Below are 25,844 nucleotides of genomic sequence, written 5' to 3'. Positions count from 1 at the left end.
TCCTCCATAGAGAATTTTTAATGAAAATTAGAATGAGAAAGCTTAATCAAGTACTTAATGGGAGACTCATGTAGACAGATGTGGTCTGTAGTATATAGTAAAGAAATCTGTGTAAGACCTTGTGTTTCCAAGGATTTGCTTTTGGTGTTATGTTTAAAACCATTCATAGAAATAGATTTGTATTATTTAAAATCTTTGTATTCCAAACTGAATTTTGGAAGCATTTTTATAACATGAACAACATGTGTTGTATTTTTAATTGCAGCAGTGGAAGAAACAGGAGGAGATTCTTGGAAATACAGTTTGAGGGTATGTATTGATTAAAAGAAAAATTGGTAGGGAAATGCTGTAATGCTTTTGTAACTCTTAGTAGAGAATGATACTTTGTTGAAGATTATAAGCATTAAACCAGACAAATAGGAAATTTTAATTTAGGAATCTGATAGGAAAATGACTGTCAATGCAAAAATAGGAAATGTTTTTGAAAATGAAAACTAGGGGATCCCTGGGTGGATCAGCGGTTTGGCGCCTGCCTTTGGCCCGGGGCGCGATCCTGGAGTCCCAGGATTGAGTTCCACATCGGGCCCCCGGCATGGAGCCTGCTTCTCCCTCTGCCTGTGTGTGTCTCTGCCCCCCCCCCCCGCCCGTGTCTATCATGAATAAATAAATAAATCTTAAAAAAGAAAAAAGAAAATAAAAACTACTTTTTTTGGCTGGAATGATTTTTTTTTCCTTCCTAAGTAGTTCCGTAATTCTGAAGTGTTTTTTGATACATTATTTCTTATACCACCTAGTGTGATTTTCAGAAACCAGCCCATTGCATTTAATTTTAGAATGCTTTCTAAGCATATCTTCTTTTATATGGCCAACATTTGAGGAAAACTAATCAAATGTAGTCTTTGAACTATCTTTTTTTTTTTTTTTTAAGATTTTATTTATTTAATCATGAGAGACACAGAGAGAGGCAGAGACACAGGCTGAGGGAGAAGCAGGCTCCCTGCAAGGAGCCTGATGTGGGACCGGATCCCGGATCCCAGGATCACGCCCTGAGCCGAATGCAGATGCTCAACCGCTGAGCCACCTAGGCATCCCTTTGAACTATCCTTTTTGTTTGAAAAGTTGTGTTTACATAATTTACACAATTTGTTATTATTTTTCTAAAATATATGTTAATGTTTTTAGTTATGTAAGCTTGCATAGAAAACCAGAGAGATTATTAGAGAAATGATTAGTGCTTGAAATTTTTTTTTAAAAGCTAACTTTAAATTTTTAAAAACATTCTTTTATAGAAAATTTCAAACTAAAAAAGTAAAATAATATCATGCGATGTTGTGTATCCAAAACCCACTTAATCAGTTACCAACTCAAGGCTAGTCTTATTTCATATAAGTACATCCCAACCCCAACTTGGATTATTTTGAAGCAAGTATTTGAGGTGATTTATCGTTTTATCTGTACATATTTCAGCATGTATATAAAATTTCTTTTAAAACATAAAGCATAGTACCTTCAAAATTCGTAAGCCCTTTGTATTATGAAACATGGTGATTCAGTACTTTTCAGAACCAAAATGAACATTCTTTTCATGTAGTTAACACTGATATCTGTTACTGTTTGTGTCCTGAGTTGCAGTTGTTACTTATTGTGTCATTGCTAAGAAAATATATAATTTTTAACATCTTTGTTTCTGGACAGTCATTTATAGTACTAATTCTGCAAATGAATGTGATTTCAGATTGCTTTTTTAAAAGAATTCTTAATTAAAAATGTAAGTTATCTTCTCTCTGGAATTTTACTTTGTGAATACATAATACCGAATGATTGAAATAGTAAAATAACAGGTGTTAAGAATCAAATTGTAGTTTGACTTTCTTTCCTAATATATTTACAACAATTGTAATCTACTTTATGTAGAAACATTAAGAATTGGAAATGTTTTTGGAGTTTAAGGATTTTAAGAATGAGTATTCTTTGTTTCATTGTAGAATTGATCAGTACAATATACCATTGTTTTCATTAGAAATTTTTTTTTTCCTCTAGCCTTGCACTGAAGTACTATTTATAGATATATTCCATGAATATAATCAGACTCTTACTCCTGTACTTCTAGAAATGATGCAGACACTTCAAGGTGAAGTATATTTTATGATACTTTATTAATTCGTGCTCACTTAAAATAATTTGAGTGCCTACATGCAATGCATTATTTCCTATACCATATAACAGATGGAAATCTGAGAAAGACCTGAATGTGTTCTTTTCTAAAGGGATGGCTTTCAGGGTAAAGAACAAGAATTGAAACTGACAGAGGTAGGCTTTGAACATGATAGTTGGATTTTGCTTGTGTAAACATGTTAGCGGCATGGGCAAAAATAGTAGACAGTTAAGTATATTGCATGGGGGAAGTCTACCTGGAGCATGCTGTGGAAAGTAGTAGAAGAAAAGGTCAAAATGACAAATGTTGGGCTTAGAATGGTGACAGTGGAAATGGAAAGAAGGTAATGGATTTAAGAAAGAATGAGGACAAAAGATTTTTGGCACGTGATCATTGATTACAGTTTGTGCACAGGTAATTATTATTAACTGCAGTTGATCGTTTCTGACTTTCCTGCTATTTTGTAAATTCCGGGAAGGGAAGCAGGGATCAATCTGTTTTGTTCACACATTCTCAGTGCCTGGTATACTTAGAAACTGTTAGTTGATTGACTTAGCAACTGATAGTGCTCGGCAAGGGAAAGTGATCAGACATGATCTTGAACTTTAGTCTTAATGACAGGAAGACTGATTAGTAGTGGTTGGTGATATTGAAGTGTATATAAGGAGCCTTGGGAGAGGAAAAGCATTCAAGGACAGAACCCAATATTTTCACCTTCAGGCATATGGAAAGGCGAAGATCCTTCAGAAAAGCTAGGCAAGAAACTGTTGCAGAAGTGTGAGGATCAATATGGGAGTGAATCCTGGAGAGTTATTAGAAGTGGCCAGTGATGGAAGAAGCAGAAGGCAGTGGAATCTTCTGAGACAATAGATTATTTGAAATGTCGGATCAGGAATAACATTGTTAGGGATCAGGGATTGAGTAGGTGATAATACAAGAGAGTAACAGAAAGAGAAGCTTCTGTAGGGAAGGAAATGCCTCATCTTGTTTGTGGTAGTGAGAGGGCAGGTCACTTTTCAGGTTTCTGTTCTCTGAAAAACCTAATAGAGTGTTCTTGCTTAAGTTAGGAACCAAGGGAAAAAAATGGCAGGTTCTGCTGTGTTCATTTGTGAAGATAATTTGAGTGTTGTATTTTCATATATGTTGATTTCTAAGGTGTAGTTATTTACTAATTTTTTAATGCAGGATTACTGATTCTTAAAGTTGATAATATTTATACTACTTCAGACACTTTTTCTTTTCAGTTTAGAGCATCATTTCCATTTTCTCCTGTCCATTTATTATTTTTTTAAACCACTGTAGGAAAATGGTTAAGCTATTTAGATTACTCTCTGAGAAGTTGTGTGGTGGTAAGGTTTTTAGTGGTTTCAGAATTCAGTTTTTTTTTCCTGTTGTGGAGCAGTTGGCTAATTAGAGCTGTACTTATTCCAGTTTATTGGACTAGTGAGCTTCAGAATTCATATTTAATAATAGAAAAGTGTTTTGATGAGCTTGCTAGAATAATCTTTCTATTTGAAAGAAATAGACTTACTATGGAAACTGTGTTTTTCATTGCTTAACCATGATACTCTTCTTTCTGGACAGTGGCGTGAGACAGCCAAGTTTTTATTCAGAAGTTTCCACCTAACATGATGGCTCTCACTTTCTGTCTGGACCTTTTCTTTTGTTGCCGTCCTTTAATGTACTGTCATGACCTGGTTTATTTTTTATCTTTAGAGCTTCCTGTGTGAATGGCCTATGTTTGTTCTTTTTTGTTGGTTTGTTTTTCTTTTGTGGGATTCATCTTTTGATTCTTTCTCTTAAGAGTTCCCCTTTATAATCAAGGTATAATAAGGTATTATATGCTAGTTAGCACTTTGTGGCATATATTTTTCTAGATGTTGCTTGACATGAAAATTTTCAAACATGTTACAATGATTTTTAAAATTGTAGTATGGCCTTATATCTTGTACTTGTGTTTTCTGATGGTGATGATAACAAAAGCTAGGCTTTCCCTTTATATCCATTTATATATTTAATGTCATGTAATTTAATACACTAAACGGAAATGAGAAACTAGTAAATCAAGTTGAAATAAGATGTCTTTTAAAAACTAGTTTTATTTACCCTTGCTGATACTTATGTTTTCAGGACCCACTAATGTGGAAGATATGAATGCACTATTAATCAAAGATGCTGGTATGTTATACTAAACATTTAGAAATATTATTTCTTCAGTAATAAATGTTTGCTATGTCTGTTTTGTTATGTGGAGAGATTGGGATATAGGAGTACCTAAAATATAGGAACTGTCTGGTGGGGGAGATAACCAAATAAGCAGACCATTGATTATAGCATAGTACAAGCTGATTAATGATAAAATAGGTGACAGGTAGTCCATTGGAAAACCACAGGTGGTTTTGGCGTGCCTAGGGAAGGCTCTGAAAGAAGTATAATATGAGAACACCAGGATCAGTGGGACTTAACAAGGGAAGGGTCAGTGTGAGAAGAGGGTTCCAGGCAGAGGGAGGAGTATTTACAAAAATTTGAAGGGAAGAAGAGCAAGCACAGTTAAGTTTTGAACTGGGAATATTTTGATTTAATTGGAACATAGAGTTCATGGGCTGTGGTGAGAGATGAGACTGGAGAGGTAGATAGGGACCAGATCATAAAATATTGTGTCAATTTAGAAGCAGATGTTATTTTATACTTTTCATAATTTGACTTGATTAATAATTTATTTGATTTTATAATTTTGATGTTGATTTTATAATTTTGACTTGTAAATGATTATAGTTTTCTGTTTGAAAGCACTAAGGAGTATTTAGGAAAAACAGTATAAAGTAACTCAAATATTGACTCTAAAATGTCTGTCTAAATAATTTCTCTGATTAACATTGTAAATTTCCCTTTTTTATTTGCATATTACGTGTTTTAAATTAGTCCCTCAGGATTGGTTTTTTTGTTTTGTTTTGTTTTTAGGATTAGTTCTTAAGTAAGACACCTAACATTTGGCCCAGCATCTGAAATTAAAAATTTTTTTCCCCAAATCTTCTTTGTAGTGTATAATGCTGTTGGATTAGCGGCTTATGAGCTGTTTGACAGTGTTGATTTTGATCAATGGTTTAAAAACCAACTTCTTCCAGAATTACAAGTCATTCACAATAGGCAAGTATAAAACTTTGTGTTAATAATACACTTACTTTACCTTATTAATTTTGCGATGAAGAAACGGCATTAAAATTTCTTAAAATTTTTACAAAGTTATGGTATGACTTTGATAATAATCAAGTATAGAATAAGACTTGAGTTGAAAAATAATGTTTTTTTACTTCAAAAGTAAATTGTAATATGTATAAAGTATTTGATGTTAGATAAGATAATTTGCAGGAGGAAATTTTATATGAAGGTAAGGAAAGATGGAGTTCTCTGAATTCTAGAAATTTTTTTCCCCTGAATTCTAGAAAATTTTTTTCCTAAATTCTAGGAAAAAATGTATACTGCTTCTTACACCAGTAGTCTGACGCAAATGGTGTCATGAATGATGACCAACTAATTGCTTTGGAATCACACGTGGCATACTGAAAGTGGGAGAGGGTAGATAAGGATGGAGAGACAGCATGACAGAAGGCCTTTGGGCACACTTTAGACTTGGATTGGTTTGCCCTATTCATAGTACAGAACTCTCTGATGTTTAGTGGCACTTTTCCCAATTAATTATGTTTCAGATATATTTAAGTACATGACTAATTTTAGGTACTGAATGGCTAAAATGGAAGGGAGAAGGTCTTTCATAGTTTTTATAATTTTTTTTTCTTGGTTTAGAATTAGAGACTTAAAAATTCCAAGAGACTTTGTTCTTGTTTTGAATTGTGCATTTCTGTTGATTTGTTTCTGTAATTGTGGTGCCAATCAGAATGCCTAGCATGTAGTCATTACTGGACTAGCATTTTTTGGACTACATTAATGAATAAATGGAAAGCATCTATATATGGTTCATTTTATAAATCTTGAGAGCCATAGAATTATAGAGTTGGAGGTACTTTAAACGTAATTTATTTTGGGGACGCCTAGGTGGCTCAGTGGTTGAGCATCTGCCTTTGGGTTAGGGTTGTGATCCCAGGGTCCTGGGATTGAGTCCCACATCAGGCTCCCCTTTTGCTTCTTCCCTCTGCCTGTATCTCTGCCTCTCTCTCTGTGTGTGTCTCTCATGAATAAATAAATCAGATCTTCTTTACGAAGTTTATTTTGACCCACTTAAAATCAATATTATACTATATGTTAACTAAGTAGACTCTAAAGAAAAACTTGAAATAAAAAGAAACTAAAAAAAATATTTTTGACCATTAAATAGCTTTTTATCTATTCAGTCAGCATATATTTTCAGTTGTGTCCTATAAAGTCTGTGGTGGATAAGATGGCCTGTAACTCTGCCCAAAGGAAGCTAGTGAGCCTCTGATGTAGAGAAAACCTCCATTAGGGAGACACATGTGTCTTTGGTAGGAACACACATGTGTGGTTTGATTATCCTTAAACCTCGGAGGCTATTTATTCTTGATCTCTGTTGTCCAGTACAGTAGCTGCTATATATAGCTATTGAGTGCTTGAATTGTACCTAATGCAACTGAGGAAATGACTTTAATTTTAATTAACTCAAATTTAAACCGAAAGACTGAAGAGTGTAAAGTGTATGATAATATGTTGCATATATTAAGGTAAATAAAAATATTACAATTTCACCTGCTTTTACCTTATTTTAATGTGGGTACTAACATTTAAAATTGCATATTTGGCTTGCATTATGTTTCTTCTGAACAGAGCTGATCTAGTCCAGCATTTCCCAAAGTTTAATGTGCATAGTAATCTCTTGGTGATCTTGTATCTTACACCTACTGATTTAGGTTATGTATTCAGATCTGGGTCATATTGTATGATCCCATAATGCTTCCAGGATAATGATGCTGCTGGTGCAGGGAGCACATTTTTGAGGAACAAACTGTCCCCCCTAATTTTAACTCTGCCCAGAAGTGACTGTGGTCTAAGTGAACTTAAAATTTGACCTTTCCGCGAGCTTCATTCTCTTTATCTGGAATACAATGTTGAATGTAGCAATGTCAGAGATCTTGATTCAGAATCAAGATGGTTCTTTGGGTCCTCCACTACTCTGCACACAAGTGTTTACTTCTACCTCTGTGACTTTGTTTAAGTAGTCACTATTCTTTCAAATGGCATTTTTTTCAGTTTTCAGCCCCAAACACTGTTTATCTTAAAGGTTGTTCAAATCCCATTTCTTTCTACGCACTCTTCTCTGTTCCTTTTCTGAAATCCTATTAGATAACTTTATGTTCTTTAATTCTTTTAGGTGGGATAAACCTTTTGAGGGCAGAAGTACTTAAACACATTTTTTGCTACTTTGATAAGTATATCTGTGTGCTTGATTATCTTATAATTTTGTGATTCTCTAAAAAAGTGGGGTATGTTTATTAGCTTATTCCATTCATACCCAGAAACAGTTACTATCTCACTACTAAATTTTGTATAGTATCAAGAAGAGACTTTGTGGGTGGAATTCTTATACATAGTTGTTATAGCTTTGTGGTTTTTCTCCTTGCCTAAAGAAACTTCATTGCCTTTAGCAAAGGTGGTCATAGAGAAAGAAATATGTAAACATGTTACTGTAGATGTTTTACAGCTTTTAAAATGTAAATCATTATTTTTGATAATATGAGTCACATTCTGTAATAGGACACTTTTTAAAAAATTAATTTACCTAAAATCAGCGGAGGTTTATGTGAATATTTTATGTAAATGTTGAAATCTCTCACAGTGTTCTGGAAAATAATCTGTAAGATTAACAGAATTGGAATTGGAAAATTGAATACAGGACTTCCTTTTAATATTACTTTTTTGAAGCATCTCTAGCTTTAGGGTTTGGGACATTAGCTACTTAAGCCTTTTCAGATTAAATATTTTTGTTTTTTTGAGGAAACAGAAATGGACTTGATTTTTATGTACATATTGATGTTACAGTTTTTTAATATAAAATAATTAGATTTACAATATGTCTACGGATTTTCAGTTTTTATAGATCAGAACTTTGTTAGTATTTATACTGTGGTATGTTTACAAGTAGCTTTTACACTTTTATAAAAGAAATTGATTGCTTCTTTACCATATTTAAAATTTAAATGAAAAAAGTATACTAAGTGAAATAATCTTTGTAAAATATTTACCATTTAAATTTCATGATTTTCCCCTATCCAGGTATAAGCCTTTGCGACGCAGAGTGATTTGGCTCATTGGTCAGTGGATTTCTGTGAAATTCAAGTCTGACTTAAGACCGATGTTATATGAGGCAATTTGTAACTTGCTTCAAGATCAAGACTTAGTGGTATGCTCCTTAAATATTTTAAGACTTTTTTTTTCTATGTTTAACCTATCTTAAATTTCAAGTTCAGAAATGGTTTTGATGTGTTTAGAATTTTGGTGACCTTTCACTGTTAGAATTTTTCCTTGTGAGCAGTTTGAGGGAAGAAAGTCCTTTGATTATTTGCCCTTCCCATCAATATTCAATGAAAAAATTAACCTCTACTTTTCTAAAATTTATAATTTTTTAGTAAGAATAACGAAAGTGTGTTAAGTTTCTTTTTAGCTTATTTTTTTCTTTTTTTAAAAATTTTTTCTTAATTCAGAAAATTAAGATTTTTGTCATTCTCACATTTATGTCATAATCACTTTCATCTTTACTGTTGATTCTTTGTCTCTCATTTTTGTAGGTTTTTTTGTGTGTGTATGTGTGTTTTTCTAGCCTTTGGAATTGTTTCCTTTCCGACTTTTTCTTTATTTACAGTGTTGATATACTATTTTTGTTTTATTTCTGAAAACTTGGTAATAGCTTCTTTGGTGCCTTATTATTACCTTTAAAGCAGTAAGTTTTCTGCTCTAATATTTAGATCAGTTACTTAAAAAGTTGTGGTTTTTTTTTTTGTGTGTGTGTGTTTTTAAGAAGTTCCACATTGTGTAGAATAGTTTTTTTCCCCCCAAGTGGTACTTTATTTTATGCTTGAGTGAATATATTTATGACTTATTATAGATTGTCTTGGGCTTAGATCTGACTCCAGCATAGTTTGAAAAGATTAAGTTTGGTTATCTTTTTCTGAGTTTCAAATTATTTTAGGTAAAATTAAGTGTTTTTGTCCCCGCACCCCCCCCCCCCCCCGAATTAGGCTAAGATCTTATTCAATCATTTCTCAGTATACTCCTTTAAAAAATTTTTTGAACCCATCCGGTAACCCTGTTTTTCAGCAAAGGCTTGGGCCATACTTTTCTCATTTTCACATGTGTACCACATAAACTACTTTTAATGTTCAGTGAAGGAAAACATAATTAGAAAGGTAAACCTAGTAACAAAGCTTAATATATTCCAAAGGCAAATAGAACTGATCTTTGGATTTTTATTTAAGCATTATGTACTTTGTGTAAATAATTGAAAATTTACTCTATCATGCTGTAATTATTATGTATTTTAATCATGGGAAGTTGCAAGGGAATCCCCTTTTATTTTACCACGTTTAAATTCTTAGAAGTTTGTTAATAAAACTTAGTTGTTACTGAGATTACTGAGTATTGGACTGAGTACTTTTGTAATAACTGTGAAGTATTTATAAGACTTAAATTTTTGTTTTCTCATTTGGAAACACTATTTGCTCTTCTGTCAAGAGGTATCAGAGAGAAGGCATTAAATGTTTTATGGAAGTGTTACAAAATGATGAAATTTCAGCTAAGCTTTCTTTGGGAAAAACTCTTCTGTTTTTGGGGTCTTATACTTATTTTTAATGAATCTTTTCAAAGGAATAAAGAGAACAATGAGCTATTTAGTTCTGCACTTTAAAAGAGGAACATTAATCACATACAAACAAGTATTACTGGAGCAAAAGAGTTTCATGGGCTAAATATTCCAGTGGTCCTCTTTATTTTAGGATTGACCAGAAACTTTAAAATGTACATCTGCATTGTGACTATCCAAGATGACAGAGTAGTATCCAGGGAATACACTTAGAGAAGATGCTGCTTAGGTTCAGCTCTTGCCCTTTTCCCGTACATCTTCTGGTGATTTCCTCATTTTTACATCTTCTACAGTTGTTTTATCCTGCCACCATTATTTTGTTACTACTTCTTAAAACTGTGTTTAGTAAGATCCCAAGTTAATGTTACACACTTTGGCCTTTTTGTATATAAGATATACAACTTTAATTTCAACTTGTGAGAAATGCTGGCTGATGTGAGAAGGTACTTTATACACATTAATACATACACATCAGGGACACACATATAGACATATACACAGGGTACACATGTTGTTTGCAAATGTGCATGTGTTGTGGATAGATAGGTACCGATGGATCTGAATATTCGCTGGCTTTCAGAATCCATATTCTCTTGCTTGGGTGTTGCTGTTATGGAGTTGGGATAGATTTAATCCTGTGTGGTTGTCTATGTGGTTTCCAGATCTTATGGGTATGTTATTATAAGACTGGCTGTGACAGGGACACCTGGGTGGCTCAGCATTGGCACCTGCTTTTGGCCCAGGGTGTGATCCTCAAGTCCTAGGATCGAGTCTCGCATCGGGCTCCCTGCATGGAACCTGCTTTTCCCTCTTTCTGTGTCTCTACCCACTCTCCCCCCCCCCCGCCCCCCGTGCCTCTCGTGAATAAATAAATAATTAAAAAAAAAAGACTGGCTATGACAGAGTAGAAATAATGCAGCAACTAGAGAAAGCACCTTCTCCATTCCTATACTAGGACTCCATAAATCTTATAATACCAGAGGCCACTGGGTGGAGTGCATCTCCATTTCTGAAAGTTGCATGATAGTTTGACATTATCATTTGATCTGGGGAAATATAATGCAAATTGAGTGACTGTTTTTTGCTTTAGGTGAAATATTTAACTTTTCCTTGTTAACAATTTGACATGTTAGAGATAGCCAGATTTTATAAACTAAAACTTGATGTAGGTGTAATGAATAAGCATTTATGGTTATTGCAATATTTGGAAACTTTTTGTAATGAATGTTGGGAAAATTTGGTAGGATTTAAGATAATTGCTACTTTGAAATTTTTTACTTCCGTGCTTATTTTTGATTCATATTTAAAAGAGGCTTTTAACTTTTTAAAACTTAAGAATTATAACAAAGAAAGGGAAAAATTCAGTGACTATCATAACAAGCACCTATGTGTGCACCTCCCAGTATCTATTGTAATAATTTTCCATGCATATTTCAAATACTTAAGAAATAAAGCCTTCCAAATGCAGTTGAGTCTCGGTCTTTGTTCATTATGACAAATGATGAACACTCTTGTTCCATTATGTTTTTGTTGAGTAAAGGTGTTTAATTTTAGTGAAATCAGATTTCTGGTTCATTCTTTTTGTTCATTGTTTAATCCATTTCTTTATCCTTGATTCTTTACATGGAATTTATTTTTACCTATGATAGGAAGTATGGTTCCATTTTTATAATTTTTTAATAAAGACAACAGTGTTACACTATGCTATTATTATAGTGTAAGCAAGAATGGCTAAATTTTAGATGAGGAGAACCTTCTTCTGTACTACCCTAGATGGTCATTAACCAGAATGTTTGATTAATATCTTGGAATTTTTTGGTTTTTAAAGTTTTTGAGCCAGTTACGTCTTTAAATTTTAGAAATTACAAAATTTTTTTTCAAGTTTCACTTTTGACTTCAGTTATTTATGCAAGCCTTCAATACCATAAGCAGTAAGCTACTAAAAATTAGCATTGGTATACTCTTTCACCCTTGTAAAAGGCTATATGAAAGGTGAATTGTGGTGCAGCCAGATTTATAGTTTGGAAGTAGGATGTGGGGGTGTTGTCTCTCAAGCAAAGAAATTGTGATTTGTATGGGCAGGTTAACTACCACTGTAGAAATAGCCAATTTTCGAGATGGAAAGCCAGTTAATGGCATTAAGAATGGACTTTGAGTGGCATGTACAGAACTCAGCAAACCCTGAGTGTACAGTGCGAGGTGCAACTGGGATTGGGCGTCCGTATTTTAAGGGTGCCTGGAGATTCTACTGTCTTCTCCTTCATTTCTCTATTGCTCTCAAGCGTTCTTGGATCCTTCCAATGTTTCTTATACTTTGATGGTACTTCTTTGTCCCTGTAAAGGAATTAGCCTGTTAAGTGTCAAGTTTTCTAAGATTTCAGCGGGACTTAGGATAAACTTAATAGGCTGAATTCACAGTGTTGACCCACTTCTGGACATTTAGGATTTCATTCTCCTTCAGAGGGATTTATTCTTTGAAAAGTCATATTTAGAGCACTTTGTTTTCTTTTCTAGCATTCACTAGCAAGTATTTATTGAACAATTAGCATCCTAGGAATTGTTAGACTCACTTTTACCAATTTTCTCTCATATTATCTATCTCTTCATTCCATAAAAGTGAGTTTTGACTTTTCCTCATTATGAATCACTGTGAAATTCATACTGTCTCTCTGTGGTAAGGACTTCCTGTTTCTTTTATAGTTCAGGAATGGCTAATTTTGTACTTATTTTTGTCATATTTTATTTATTTTTTGTTTTTGTTTTTAAAGATTTTGTTCTTTTTTTTATTTAAATTTTAAGATTTTGTTTATTCATGAGAGACACAGAGTATTTTTGTTATATTTTAAATGTGCCTCTGTTTTCTTAAACTTTGGGGGATTTTTTGTTTTCCCTCCTGATTTGGCTTCCTAGTTATGGAGTTAAACTAGAGTACAGGCCAGTCATCTCAATTCATTTCATCTCGTCTATAATACTACCCTGACTTCTCTTGGGTAGGTAGGAAAAGAGCCAGTTTTTATTCCAATGATTCTTTTGATTCCTGTACTTATTTGTGTAGATGTTAGGGGTATGAGTTAGGTGCTTATGTGGTCCTTCAGTGGAAAAAAAAAATCAAGAGAATTAAAGGTTATTATGCTGGCAGTTTGTCCTTTTTCTTTTGGGGGGTTTTATGTCCTGTTGTCTGTGAATTTAATTATTTACACAGTGCCAACTGTATGCCTCACACTGTTCTAAATGATGACAATTTAAAGATGACCAGCCAGTCCGTGTCTTCAAGGGGATTATCCTGTTCCTAAGATTTTCAAGTTTGACATTTGTATTGATAATTATTTAATACCTGGGTGGCCAGCACCCTTCAAGAGTGTAAGTTCTCTGAGGACAAAAACTAAATCTCTCTTAAAGCTTTTTTTCTGTAGCATCCAGCATATTGCATGGAAGATAGTAGCTCCTTATTGAATATTTTTAATCATACGAGTAGATCCTGTTTTCATTAGGTCATTTTGTGGTAGACCACTTGCCATGGTACTTTGCATGTATTAGACAATCAGCAAATTTGTTACATTATTTAAAAGTTTGAAAATGTTCACATTTTCTTTAGAGACAATGAATAAAAAGAAAAGGCAGGTGAGAAAACACCTGTCCTGTAGGCTCTTAGATCTGTGATTTTGGCAGTAGAGTACTTAACATTTCATGAACATGCCTGATCAGCCTCTTGGAACTTCAGAAGCTCCTATAAAATGATTAAAACATTTCTTTGTGAAAAATGGCTGCAGAGAAAAAGCCAGTTGCTGTTACAGGTACAGGAAGTGTGGCAGCTAAGAAAGTTATGGCTCTCAGCTAGGAAAGAAATGTTTCAGATACATTGTTTTATAGAGTAGAATATAGAATTTAGTCATGGCTTGAGTTCATGTCACTTTTCCTGGAACTCTGGGTGTGGTAGCCTGTGCCAGATTGGCTGACCAAATCACAGGTAACAGTTGACAGAGAGTACTGGGGAGGTAATGCTGTCTTGATGTGATTTGCTAAGGGAACTTGCTGATACATGAAGAAAATAAATTCAGGGAAGGTCAGGAATTTGTACAAATCTTTGTGTATTTGTGAACTTTGAGATTTAGAAAATCTTAGAATCTGTCGGGATAGTTCAAGGATTTCCTGTAATAGAGGTTGCAGATGGGAATGTATGTTCTTCCTCACCCTTGCTCCTCCTCCTCTTTCTCTTCCTCCTCCCCCCTCCTCTTCCCTCACTCTTCACTGCACATCTTCCAGTCTCACCAGCCCTACCCCATTTGCCTGTTGTTTGTCCTCTCCGGTCTCACCCTTCTCTTGCCCTGTAGCAACCCCTTTGTACTGTTCTCTGAGTCCCCCACTCTCAGCACACTTACGGCAAATTATTTTTTTCCTAGAGGCACCCCCTGGATTAAAGGCGCCTGAAATAAATTATGGGAAACTGAGAAGGGTGGGAATGGACACTACCTTACTTTTTCTTTTCAACTCTTGTTGCACAGTAAGAGGAATATTCTTTTATTTCTAGATGTTAACTTGCTCTGTGACTTAAATCTTAATGAAAAGAGTAAAGAGTGATTTAAATTCTTTTGCCATTTGATATTCATGATATTTAGTAGCTCTAGAATTGTTGAAAACTAATAACATACTTTTTTTTTTTTTTTTTAAGGTCCGTATTGAAACAGCTACAACCCTGAAGTTAAATATCCTTTAAGGAATTTAAAAATACTTCTTTGAGTTGGGGCACCTGGCTGACTCACGTGGTGGATCATGCAATCCTTGATCTTGGGGTTCTGAGTTTGAGCCCCATGTTTGGGTGTGGAGATTACTTAAAAATAAAATCTTGAAAAAAAAATCAAAAACTTCAGGGGCACCTAGGTGGCCCAGTTGTTTAAGCATCTGCCTCATACTGGGCTCCCTGCTCCACGGGTAGTCTGTCTCCCTCTCCCTTTCCCCCTGCTCCTGCTCTCTCTTTCTCTCAAATAAATAAATAAAATCTTTGAAAAATAATACTTCATTGTGAAGAATTTTAGCAACACACTTAAATAATTTTTTGATAAAATTTGTTAGTTTAAAATATAGTTTTTGAATGGTTTATTATATTTGATTTTTAGATATATTTTGTTCCAATATATCTCATACATTCCCAGTATTCCTTAACTACTCTTTACCTGTTGATGATTTTGAATTTAGAACAGATCAGTTTCTACCGGTAAGAATATTTATTTTTAAGATTGATAATAATTTCTGCTTATGTCCTTGGATATTAAATGTCACTTTATAACTGAAATTATATTTATCTGTTATTGATTAGAGCCAAATTTAAAAGTATATTAGATTATTTTAGAAGTAATTGTTTTTCAAGTAATTTTGATTTATTTTTGTTCTGCTTATTTTTGTTTAGCTATCTTAACTGTCTTGGAGTTGACAGACTTTTCTTTTTTCACAATTATAAAGCATCTACTTGGATTTTATCTGTGTCTGTTACTTTTAATCCTCAGGTTATCCTCCATCTACTTGTTTTCATCTTTATGTCTTTATCCAGCATTGGATTATAAGTTACTTGAATAGCAGAACAGGAAGTCTTACTCATCTTTTTATTCTTCACCTAACCCCCAGCAGTAACATGGTGTTTGACTTAATTTAATGGTGGTAGTATTTCTTCTTTTTTAAGATTTATTTATTTTGGGAGGTGAGGGGAAGAAAAAGAAGGAGAGAGAATCTTAAGCTGACTCCTCACTCAGGGAGCCCAATGTGGAGCTCGATCTCAGGCATGTGGGTACTATTGATTCTTAAGATTGGGTAGGGGGACTTGCTCAGTTGAATTAGCCTCCAACTCTTGGTTTTCATTCCGATTGTGATCTCAGAGTGCTGAGATTGAGCCCGGTATTGGGCTCTGCCCTGAGCATGGAGTCAGCTTAAGATTTTCTCTCCACCTGCCTCTCCTCTCTCTCACTTTAAAAAAAAAAAAGAAGACTGGGAAAGAAGGAAGCTATATGATAATAAAATGTCTATCTGTATTTCTTGTGTAGGTCATATATGGAGGTTTTTCATTAGTAAAGCAGCGTTTTTATTATGTAGGTATTTTTGGATGAAATAAGTATGTTTTAGAAATCTTAAAAGTGAACTAAATATCTGAAAGATCACATGTTTGTTTTATGTAAATATCTAGCATCCTGTGATTTGTTAATTCCTATTATAATTTTGTAATACAGGAGTTAATAGCCAGACATAGGATATTTATTTCTTAATAATAACCATCATCCTTTGAATAATAAATATATGTGTACAGAAATTGATATCCCTGTGCAGCATATGGTAAGGGCCACATAGAGAAATGGTATTCGAGTATAGTTATTGATACTCCTTTTGCAAGTAGACTTTGCAAAACAAAACATTCTGTGATTGGCAATGGGAATGTATGGAAGGCCAAAGATAAGAAAGACACTGTTAGCAGTTTAGTTAGTGGTATGAAATGTAAACACAGAGTTTAGATATAGTCTCCTGAAAATATTAAACAGTTTGTGGATGAATTAAGTTTTAAAATGGACCCATTGAGCAGTAATAAAAAAGAATTACTATTCTAAATATTGACAACTTGAACAATTTGAAATTACATAAGTAATGCTGAGGTTTTGTTTGCTCATCTTTTATTTGTTGCTTTGACATTATGACTTAATTTTATTTCTTATTCCTATTTGTGAAGATACTAGTTTCTATTCTGACCCTCTTTTTTCCCCTGTTTACTTGCAGTATTTGGAAACCATGTTCACACTACTTTTTCAACTACTGCAGCAAGTTACAGAATGTGACACAAAGATGCATGTTTTGCATGTGCTTTCTTGTGTGATTGAAAGAGTCAACATACAGGTAAATTTGTTGTAAAACATTAAATGTCAGAGAAGTGAGTGTAGAATATATGTAGAATGCATATGTAGAGTATATTTTTGCTTTATGTACATTGTTTAAATGTTAAAACACGCATTAAAATCCTTATAAACTATATGGTTCTGATTTAGTTATATTGACATATATGTACTTGAGTTTTAAAAAAATGACTTGAGAAAATTAAAATTTTAAATTTAAAAAATAGGATCAGTAATGTAGAAGTATTAATGCAGAATTTTATCTCTTAGTAGATCCAATTTATATTTAATAATACTTCTTAAAATTCAAGGTGTTTGAGGACATAGCCACACGTGTGTCAGCAAATGCAAATATTCTCAGAGGGTGATTATTTTTACCTTCAAAATTAAATGTGTTTTGCAGTTTGGTCTACATTATGTGCATGTTTAGTTTAATATAAAAATGACATGTAAGGTCTTCAACAGTTACATTATTATTTAAATTATTCAGCTTCTCTGTTTCTCCTATTTGTGTGAAAACGGTAATCCAAGAAACTATCCTATAATTATCCTAGTAATTTCTCATATCCTAGTTTACCACTTCATCCTTGCTTGAAAAGTAGTGCAGTAAATCTGTAAGATATTAGGGAAAGACAACTGAGTTCATCTACACAGATTTGGAGTTTATTCCTGGGTCATATAGTGAATTCTGATACCTTGAGCTGGCAACTGATGAGAATTGCTATAATTTCTAAATAATGACAAGTTAAAAACATCTGTGCTAAGTAATTTGCATATATTTCTTACGTAATCCTGACAAAAACCTTTGGGTGAGGGTTGGAATTTATTATCTCAGTTTGAGATTTTTAAGGAATTTCTTAAAGTACATACATCTTAGTAGTATTACCGGTATTTACAGTCAACAGGCAACCTCAGCAGCAGTTTTTTAAAATTCAATTAACATATATTATTGGTTTCAGAGGTAGAGTTCATTGATTCATCAGTTGCCTCTTACATCCTGTGCTCATTACATCCCAGTACTCGTTACATCCCGTGCCCTCCTTAATGCCCATCACCCAGTTACCCCATCCCCCTACCCTCTCCCCTCCATTAAGACCCTCAGTTTGTTTCCTATGATTAAGAGTCTCTTATGGTTTGTCTCCCTTTCTCATTTTTTATTGTTTTATTTTTCCCCCCTTCCCCTATGATCCTCTGTTTTGTTTCTTAAGTTCCACATAATGAGTGAAATCAAATGATAATTGTTTTTGTCTGATTGTCTTATTTCACTTAGCATAATATCCCCTAGTTGAATCCATGTCATTGTAAATGGCAAGATTTCATTCTTTTTGATGGCTGAGTAGTATTCCATTATAGATACATATACTGCATCTTTATCCATTCATCTGTGGATGGACATCTGGGTTTTTTCCATAGTTGGGTATTGTGGACATTGCTGTTATAAATATTGGGGTACAGACTATATTTGTATCTTTGAGTAAATACCTAGTAGTACAGTCCCTGGGTTGTAGGGTAACTGTATTTTTGACTTTTTGAGGAACTTCCATACTGTTTTCCAGAGTGTCTATACCAGCTTGTATTCCTACTAGCAGTGTAAGAGGGTTCCCCTTTCTCCACATCCTAGCCAACACTTTTTGTTTCCTTGTTTATTTTAGCCATTCTGACTAGTGTGAGGTGATATTTCATGTAGTTTTGATTGGTAGTTCCCTGTTGCATTTTTTCATGTGTCTCTTGGCCATTTATATGTCTTTGGAGAACTATCTGTTGATGTCTTCTGCCCATTTCTTGACTGGATTATTTGTTCTTTGGGTGTTGAGTTTGATAAGTTCTTTGTACAGTATGGATATTTAACCATTTATCTGATAAAATATTTGCAAAAATCATGTCCCATTCTGTAGGTTGTCTTTTGGTTTTGTCGACTGTTTCCTTTTCCAGCTGCTCCAGTTTTGAGTCTCTGTCAGTTACTTGGAGCAGATATGGGTCTGAGTGTCCAAAAATAATACTAGCTTACAATTTTCTTAGCACTTGGGATTCTTATTACCTTACAGCATTTCATTTTGATATCGACTTATAAAGAATTTTGAGAGATTTTGATCACACAGATATTTGAAATTCCTTTAAACTAATTTCAAGTGCCTGTCTCTGCTCTTTAGTTTCATTGGTCTTTAACTGTGTCCTTGTATATAAAATAATAAAGATAATTCTGAAATCACCTAACTCACAAGACTTCTTAACTATGAAGTTATTACAAATGCGCAGTATTCTTTAGATCATTATACAGATGCAATCAGTTGTTTGTTTAAAAATTGATTATAGAGGGGGATCCCTGGGTGGCTTAGTGATTTGGCGCCTGCATGGAGCCTGCTTCTCCCTCTGCCTGTCTCTTTCTCTCTGAGTTTCTCATGAATATATGAATGGAATCTTTAAAAAAAAATTAATTATAGAAACAAAGTTTGGCCACTTTTTATAATCTTATTTAGATATCATCTGGCAAATGAGAATTTATTAAAGATTTCTTTTTATGGGAATGAATTTTCTTACCTACATCTTCCTAAATCTCTAAATCTTTTTATCCTAGGTTGAAATTCCTCATGCTTAATAAGTGTAGAAGTACTTTTGTGCTATTATCCATATGCACCTTTCAGAACACTAATAGCCTAAGCAACTTAGGTGACTCTGTCATCAGTAAATAATGAGACATCAGTAAATAATCAGTAAATAATTGTCCAGTAGTAGTTTGTGTTTTCAGAAGTCAGGTAGGAAATGGTTATGAAAAATATTTTCAGTAGTCTGATTCTTGAACTTTCCTATGTTAACCTTTGAACAGCCCCATGATTTATATATATCTTTCACCTATGCTTCATATGCTAAATTTGATTTTTGTTCATTAGGTTGTAAATAGGTTGACCCATCCTATATCAGTGAGATGACACATAGGGTTTAATTGTTAAGTTTCAGTGAAGCCACCATCTGCATACTGTAAATTATAATTATTTAAAGGTTATATTTTCTCTGCTTTTTGAAAAAGTAGTCAAAAACTTACAATTAATTATTCCATTGCAGCGATCCCAAAAATACATAGAAAAAATAGGTAATCATCGGGTTTGGGTCTCAGGTAGACAATCTCTAAACTTACGCATTTCTGAAGAAAAGGACAATTTTTTTTTTTTTTTACAAAGGACAAAATTAAAGGGCCTGTGTGAAATATTAAATATTCTGTCTAAATTAGGTCAGGGGATCCCTGGGTGGCTCAGTGGTTTAGTGCCAGCCTTTGGCCGCGGGCGTGATCCTGGAGTCCCAGGATCGAGTCCCATGTCGGGCTTCTTGCATGGAGCCTGCTTCTTCTTCTGCCTGTGTTTCTGCCTCTCTCTCTCTCTCTCTCTCTCTCTCTCTCTCTCTGTCTCTCATGAATGAATAAACAAAATCTTAAATAAATAAATAAATTAGGTCAAAACGATAAGGTGTCATTGAATATTTACTTCTTAAAATTTTCCTGTGGATGGAGCCCTTGTTAAAACATTTGTTAGGCTTTCACCTACTTGATTTTCATATTTACAGTAACGTGTTACAAAGGAAAGTAGATCCCTCCCTCCCATTTTGTGATGAACTAACTCCTAAGACTGTGCTTCTCATAGTATCCACCTGCATTCTTTTTTCTTTTTGAATAGAGAGGCCAAAAGATGAGTGCATGTAGTATACTTTCTGATAATTTAGTTTCTTTTATAAGGTTGCTATTACTTAGCCTGATGTCTAGAAAACATTCATAATTCCATGTGGTTTTTTTTTTTAGATGTTGAGCAAATAATTACTATTGGCCTACTGAAAAAACCTGTGCACTGTAATCATTTTCAGGATTGTGTATGGGCAATATTTTTTTTTTTTTTTACATATCTTTTCAGTGAAATACTCAGATGTACAGAAAAGTTGCAGTAAATCAACACCCATGTATCTTTCACCTTGTTTTCTCAGTTATTAACATACTATATTGCTGTTCTTAAAATTTGTGTGCATATAGAAATGAGTGTTATTGTTAAACCATTTGAATTTTAGTTTTGAGCATCATGGCACTTTACCTCAAAATATTAGACCTCTCCTCTTCTTAACCATAACCATGATTAGATTCAGGGAACTTAATATTAACGCGGTACTGTTGTTGTTGTTGTTGTTTTTAATGTAGTACTGTTATCTAATATCAAGTCCATATCAGATTTCCTCAGTTGTTGCAATAATGTATTTTTTAACCTCTTCCCTTTTAGCCTAAGGGAATGTGTTTGGCTCTTCTGTCATCTGCTAATCTGCTGCCTGTGCCCCCATTTTTGGGGGATGTCTTTTGCAACAGTAACTGGGTGATTATTGAAATTCTGTTTTTGAAGCATTTATTTTAATTTAGAACATCATAAATTCCAATGTACATCTAGGTTTGGGTTGTAACTATTTCATGACTTTCAAATGTACCTGAGTTCTTTGCTTTTAATACATACATACCTTATCTATAATAAATAGCATATGCTCCCTTTGTGCCTTTCCTTAGAGAGTGTTCCTACTTGTATATCAAAACCAAAATTGGTTTATTTTTTATGCTAGTAGAATATGCTGTTATATACCACTTATAGTTAAGTATGAATGAGTTAGGTCCTTTGAAACCTGTGGGTTTTTCCATACGAATTGGTCTGCTTTTATAAACTAATTGGAGTGTTTTTTTTTAATTTTTATTTATTTATGATAGTCACACAGAGAGAGAGAGAGAGAGGCAGAGACATAGGCAGAGGGAGAAGCAGGCCCCATGCTCCGGGAGCCCAAAGTGGGATTCGATCCCGGGTCTCCAGGATCATGCCCTGGGCCAAAGGCAGGTGCTAAACTGCTGCGCCACCCAGGGATCCCAATTGGAGTGATCTTAAAGATAGAGGGCATATAGCAAGATTAAGTTCTCAGTAAATAGTAGTATGACTCAAAATTTGAAACTAAGATGATATATAACAGTCACATTTTTTTCATGTTTATCTCACTGAAATATTTGGGCAAATATTTAATTTATTTGTAACCTCCCTCATGTCCCGTGGGTCAGGAAACTCTGCACATTTTTTGCTACTGTTCTACTATATGATGGTTTTTTAAAAATATTTTATTTATTTATTCATGATAGAGAGAGGGGGGGCGCAGAGACACAGGCAGAGGGAGAAGCAGGTTCCATGCCGGGAGCCCAACGCGGGACTTGATCCCGGGATTCCAGGACAGGGCCTTGGCCCAAGGCAGGCGCTAAACCGCTGAGCCACCAGGGATCCCCTATATGATGTTTGATTGATTGATTGATTGATTGATTTATTCATTCATTTATTCGTTCATTCATTCATTCATTCATTCATTCATTCATTCATTCATTCATTCATGAGAGACCCATAGAGAGAGAGAGAGGCAGAGACACACGCAGGGGGAGAAGCAGGCTCCATGCAGGGAGCCCAACGTGGGACTCGATCTTGGGTCTACAGGATCACGCCCTGGGCTGAAGGCAGGCACTAAACCACTGAGCCACCCGGGCTGCCCATGATGTTTTATAAGCAAAAAAGGGAAACTCACTTTTTCTGGTTTTTAAATTTTAATCCATGGGATTGAAATAGACATTACTGAAGTCATGAAAGTCTAGTATTTCTGTTTATCATGAAACTTACTCTTGTCAGAGCAATTCCAAATACAGTAACCAAAAACTGAGACATCGGAACACTGTCCAGCTTCAGTGTAGATCTGTTTTATTTTTTAAGAAACTCTCCATCATAGCACAGTTATGTCACGTATTTTTAAAACTGGTTAGCCTAATCCATATGATCTCAACAGTTGTATCTCCTTTTTTTTTTTTAAGATTTTCTTTATTTATTCATGAGAGAGACACACAGAGAGAGAGAGGCAGAGACACAGGCAGAGGGAGAAGCAGGCTCCACCCAGGGAGCCCGATGTGGGACTCGATCCTGTGTCTCCAGGATCACACCCTGGGCCGAAGGCAGGCGCCAAACCGCTGAGCCACCCGGGCTGCCCAACAGTTGTATCTGTTAAAAAGGATTTTGTTCGATGTTTGCACTATACCTCATGTCCATTTATCATACTTTATCATTATACTTGTTTTCTCATTGTAAGGGTTTGTATGTCTATCTTTATATTCTTTCTGGTACCTTGTTCTCAGGGCTTGATTCTGGAAGATGCCATCAGATAATTGTTGAATGTATGATTAAATGCTGACTTTTTAAAACAGTGTAATTTCTTGTTAGGTAAGCTGTTTTATTAAAAAAAGAACCAGGATATGGCAGCATTTTCTATTAAGTTCTAGATAATTGGCTATATTATGTTCTTTCCTATATTTTATTTCATGTAGTAAATTTGGTATTTATTTAAAATTCTTTAAAATATTTACTGTAGGGCTTTATGTCTCTCTGTAATATCTGATTTATCTTTAAAAAGATAATATGCATAAAAAAGATATATGCATAATACATTTCATCTAGTAGATATTAAATATTTCCTGCCTGGGACTTAATAGTGGTGTGTGAGTGTTCCTTGAAGGAGATTGCCTTCTTTCCTAATACAATTCTTTTGCTTCCCCTACTTCTGTTGTGGTAGATTCGACCATATGTAGGATGTCTGGTACAATATTTGCCTCTTCTTTGGAAGCAAAGTGAAGAGCACAATATGTTGAGATGTGCTATCCTGACAACACTTATTCATCTTGTTCAGGTAAGTTACTTTCCAGTTTCTTAATTTAATACTTATACATTTTTTAATTGAAGTCTGATTAACACACAATGTTAGTTTCCAGGTGTACAACATAGTGATTTGACAATCCTGTACATCTCAGAGCTCACCATAATACGTTTACCATTTGTCACCAAAAACTATTACTACAGTATTGTTGACTATATTCCCTATGCTGTACTTCTAATCTCTGGGACCTATTTATTTTATAACTGGCAGTCTGTACCTTGTAATCCCTTTTTCATATTTCACTGATCCTCTTACTCACCCTGCCTCTGACAATCACCAGTTCTCTGTACTTAAGATACCAGAGTTTTTGGCTTTTTCTTTCTAATTTTTTTTTTATTGTTCTCATGTGATTTATTTTAATGTAGTGAAAGGTCTCTCACTTTGTCTTTTTTTGTGTGTGTTCTAAGCAATTTTAAAAACTTTTTTTTTTTTAAAGATTTTATTTATTTATTCATGACAGGGAGAGAGAGAGAGAGAGGCAGAGACACAGGCAGAGGGAGAAGCAGGCTCCACACAGGGAGCCAGATGGCAGGACTCAATCCCGGGACTCCAGGATCACGCCCTGGGTCAAAGGCAGACGCTAAACCTAGCTGAGCCACCCAGGGATCCCCAAAACTGCTTCTTTTTTGTTAACTTTGGTCATTTCTTTGACATCTGGAAAATACTCTCCACTTTTTAAAGATGTTTTCTTTCATTAGATGTAGTGGTCTCCCATGCTGATAAACTCATGATTTGTGTAGTCCATTGTGCTTTCCATTTACTTTCCTTGGTATTCAGGGCTTTTCTGCATAAATTTACTCTCCATTTTCACTCTTTTTTTGTGTGTGATTTAATAAAAAAATTTTCTCTTTCATCACTTGGAAAGGTAGGGAACAGAAGACTTACTTTTGAGGGAAGCATTGACTATGATTTTAGGCATCTTGACTTTGAAGTATTTGGGTTAGGCATCAGGTAGAGACAAATCTAAAATTTCAGAGTGAAGAGGACTGTGTAGTTATCATTTGATCTGCTCTAGTGAATTATATTCTGATAGTGAGAAGATAGGGAAGAGCTTAATGCCAAGTCTGAGAATGTCTGGAGCCAGGTATGCTCAGCTGATTTTTATTGGCTTTGCTCCAAAATATGATAGATTTTCCTATAGGGATATCTCTAAATTAGTAGTTATTATTCTGCAATTTTCTAATAACAAGTTAAAAATTAGGGAGAAAACATTTTAATATTAGTTTATAAAAAACCTTTCTCAGGCACCCTAACACTTTTTTTTGAAATGTAAATTTTTTTCTTTCTGTAAATATCTGTGGATGAATTTTACAGTTACAAATTCCTACTCAAGACAGTTTCAGATAGTTGAATAATGATACAAAAAAAATTTTTTTTAAAGATTTTTATTTATTCATGAGAGACACAGAGAGAGAGAGGCAGAGTCATAGGTAGAGGTAGAAGCAGGCTCCCTGCAGGAAGTTCAATGCGGGACTTGATCCTGGAACTCTGGGACCATGCCCTGAGCCAAATGCAGACGTTCAACCACTGAGCCACCCAGGTGTCCCACAAAATTTTTTTTAAACCACTTTCTCTTTTAATAACTGTCTCGTGTAGCATCTCTTACTATCTACTATTTAATTCTTATGATCTTCTGTGAAGGTAATGTCCCTTTTACAGATGAGGATACAAAGGCTAGGAAAAGGTTACTGACTACCCTAAGATTGGTTTCATAAGTAACAGAACTAAGAGTGTTCCCACATCTTTTGTATTATATCTCTGCCGAATGTGTTTTTAGACTCAGTTTGAGAGTTTTATGAGGGAGGTATGAAAAAGAAAAACAGCATCTCTGGTCTCCTTAGGCAGTGTCCTGTCAGGAAAGTCTTAGGAATCCAGAGTAACTTGTAGGGGAATGTTTGGAGTATTTAGGGCCGTTTCCTTTAGATCGGGGGGTAGGGTTCCAGTCAAGTCGTCATTTACCCTTCTTGGAGAAAGCAGGCAAAGTTCAATGTTAAAGTTGAGACTAGCTTAAAATGTGTTTTTCAGTCATTTGGGAAGATCATACTATGGGTTATTGTTAAGCTTCATTTCGTAGAAAACACTGCCATCTTTGGGCTTTTAAATCCTAACAGGGAGATATTAGTGTACTTACATGTTTCTGTTTTCATTTCATAAGTTCTGGGAACCCAGACTAATAGTCTCTGACTAAAAAGATTATCTATTGATCCTATCTATTGATCCTTGCTTTTGTTACTATTATTATTTTTTAGCCTAT

The 25,844-nt window shown here is 34.4% G+C and overlaps 1 protein-coding gene across 2 annotated transcripts in view; it reads left to right on the top strand.

Moving 5' to 3' along the window:
• Positions 1–25,844, top strand: part of IPO11 (importin 11) — a 198,179-nt gene that overhangs the window by 61,261 nt on the left and 111,074 nt on the right. For both annotated transcript variants that reach the window (XM_055332731.1, XM_055332732.1), the window contains exons 12-20: positions 266–309; positions 2,041–2,131; positions 4,286–4,333; positions 5,197–5,302; positions 8,399–8,525; positions 14,650–14,683; positions 15,152–15,192; positions 16,734–16,850; positions 23,450–23,563. In XM_055332731.1, the coding sequence (XP_055188706.1) occupies positions 266–309; positions 2,041–2,131; positions 4,286–4,333; positions 5,197–5,302; positions 8,399–8,525; positions 14,650–14,683; positions 15,152–15,192; positions 16,734–16,850; positions 23,450–23,563 (722 nt within the window). The remainder of the gene's footprint in view (positions 1–265; positions 310–2,040; positions 2,132–4,285; positions 4,334–5,196; positions 5,303–8,398; positions 8,526–14,649; positions 14,684–15,151; positions 15,193–16,733; positions 16,851–23,449; positions 23,564–25,844) is intronic.

This window comes from Nyctereutes procyonoides, unplaced genomic scaffold, assembly GCF_905146905.1.
Source record: "Nyctereutes procyonoides isolate TBG_1078 unplaced genomic scaffold, NYPRO_anot_genome, whole genome shotgun sequence".
Taxonomy (NCBI): Eukaryota; Metazoa; Chordata; class Mammalia; order Carnivora; family Canidae; genus Nyctereutes; species Nyctereutes procyonoides.
This window is presented reverse-complemented; position numbering and strand designations above follow the sequence as displayed.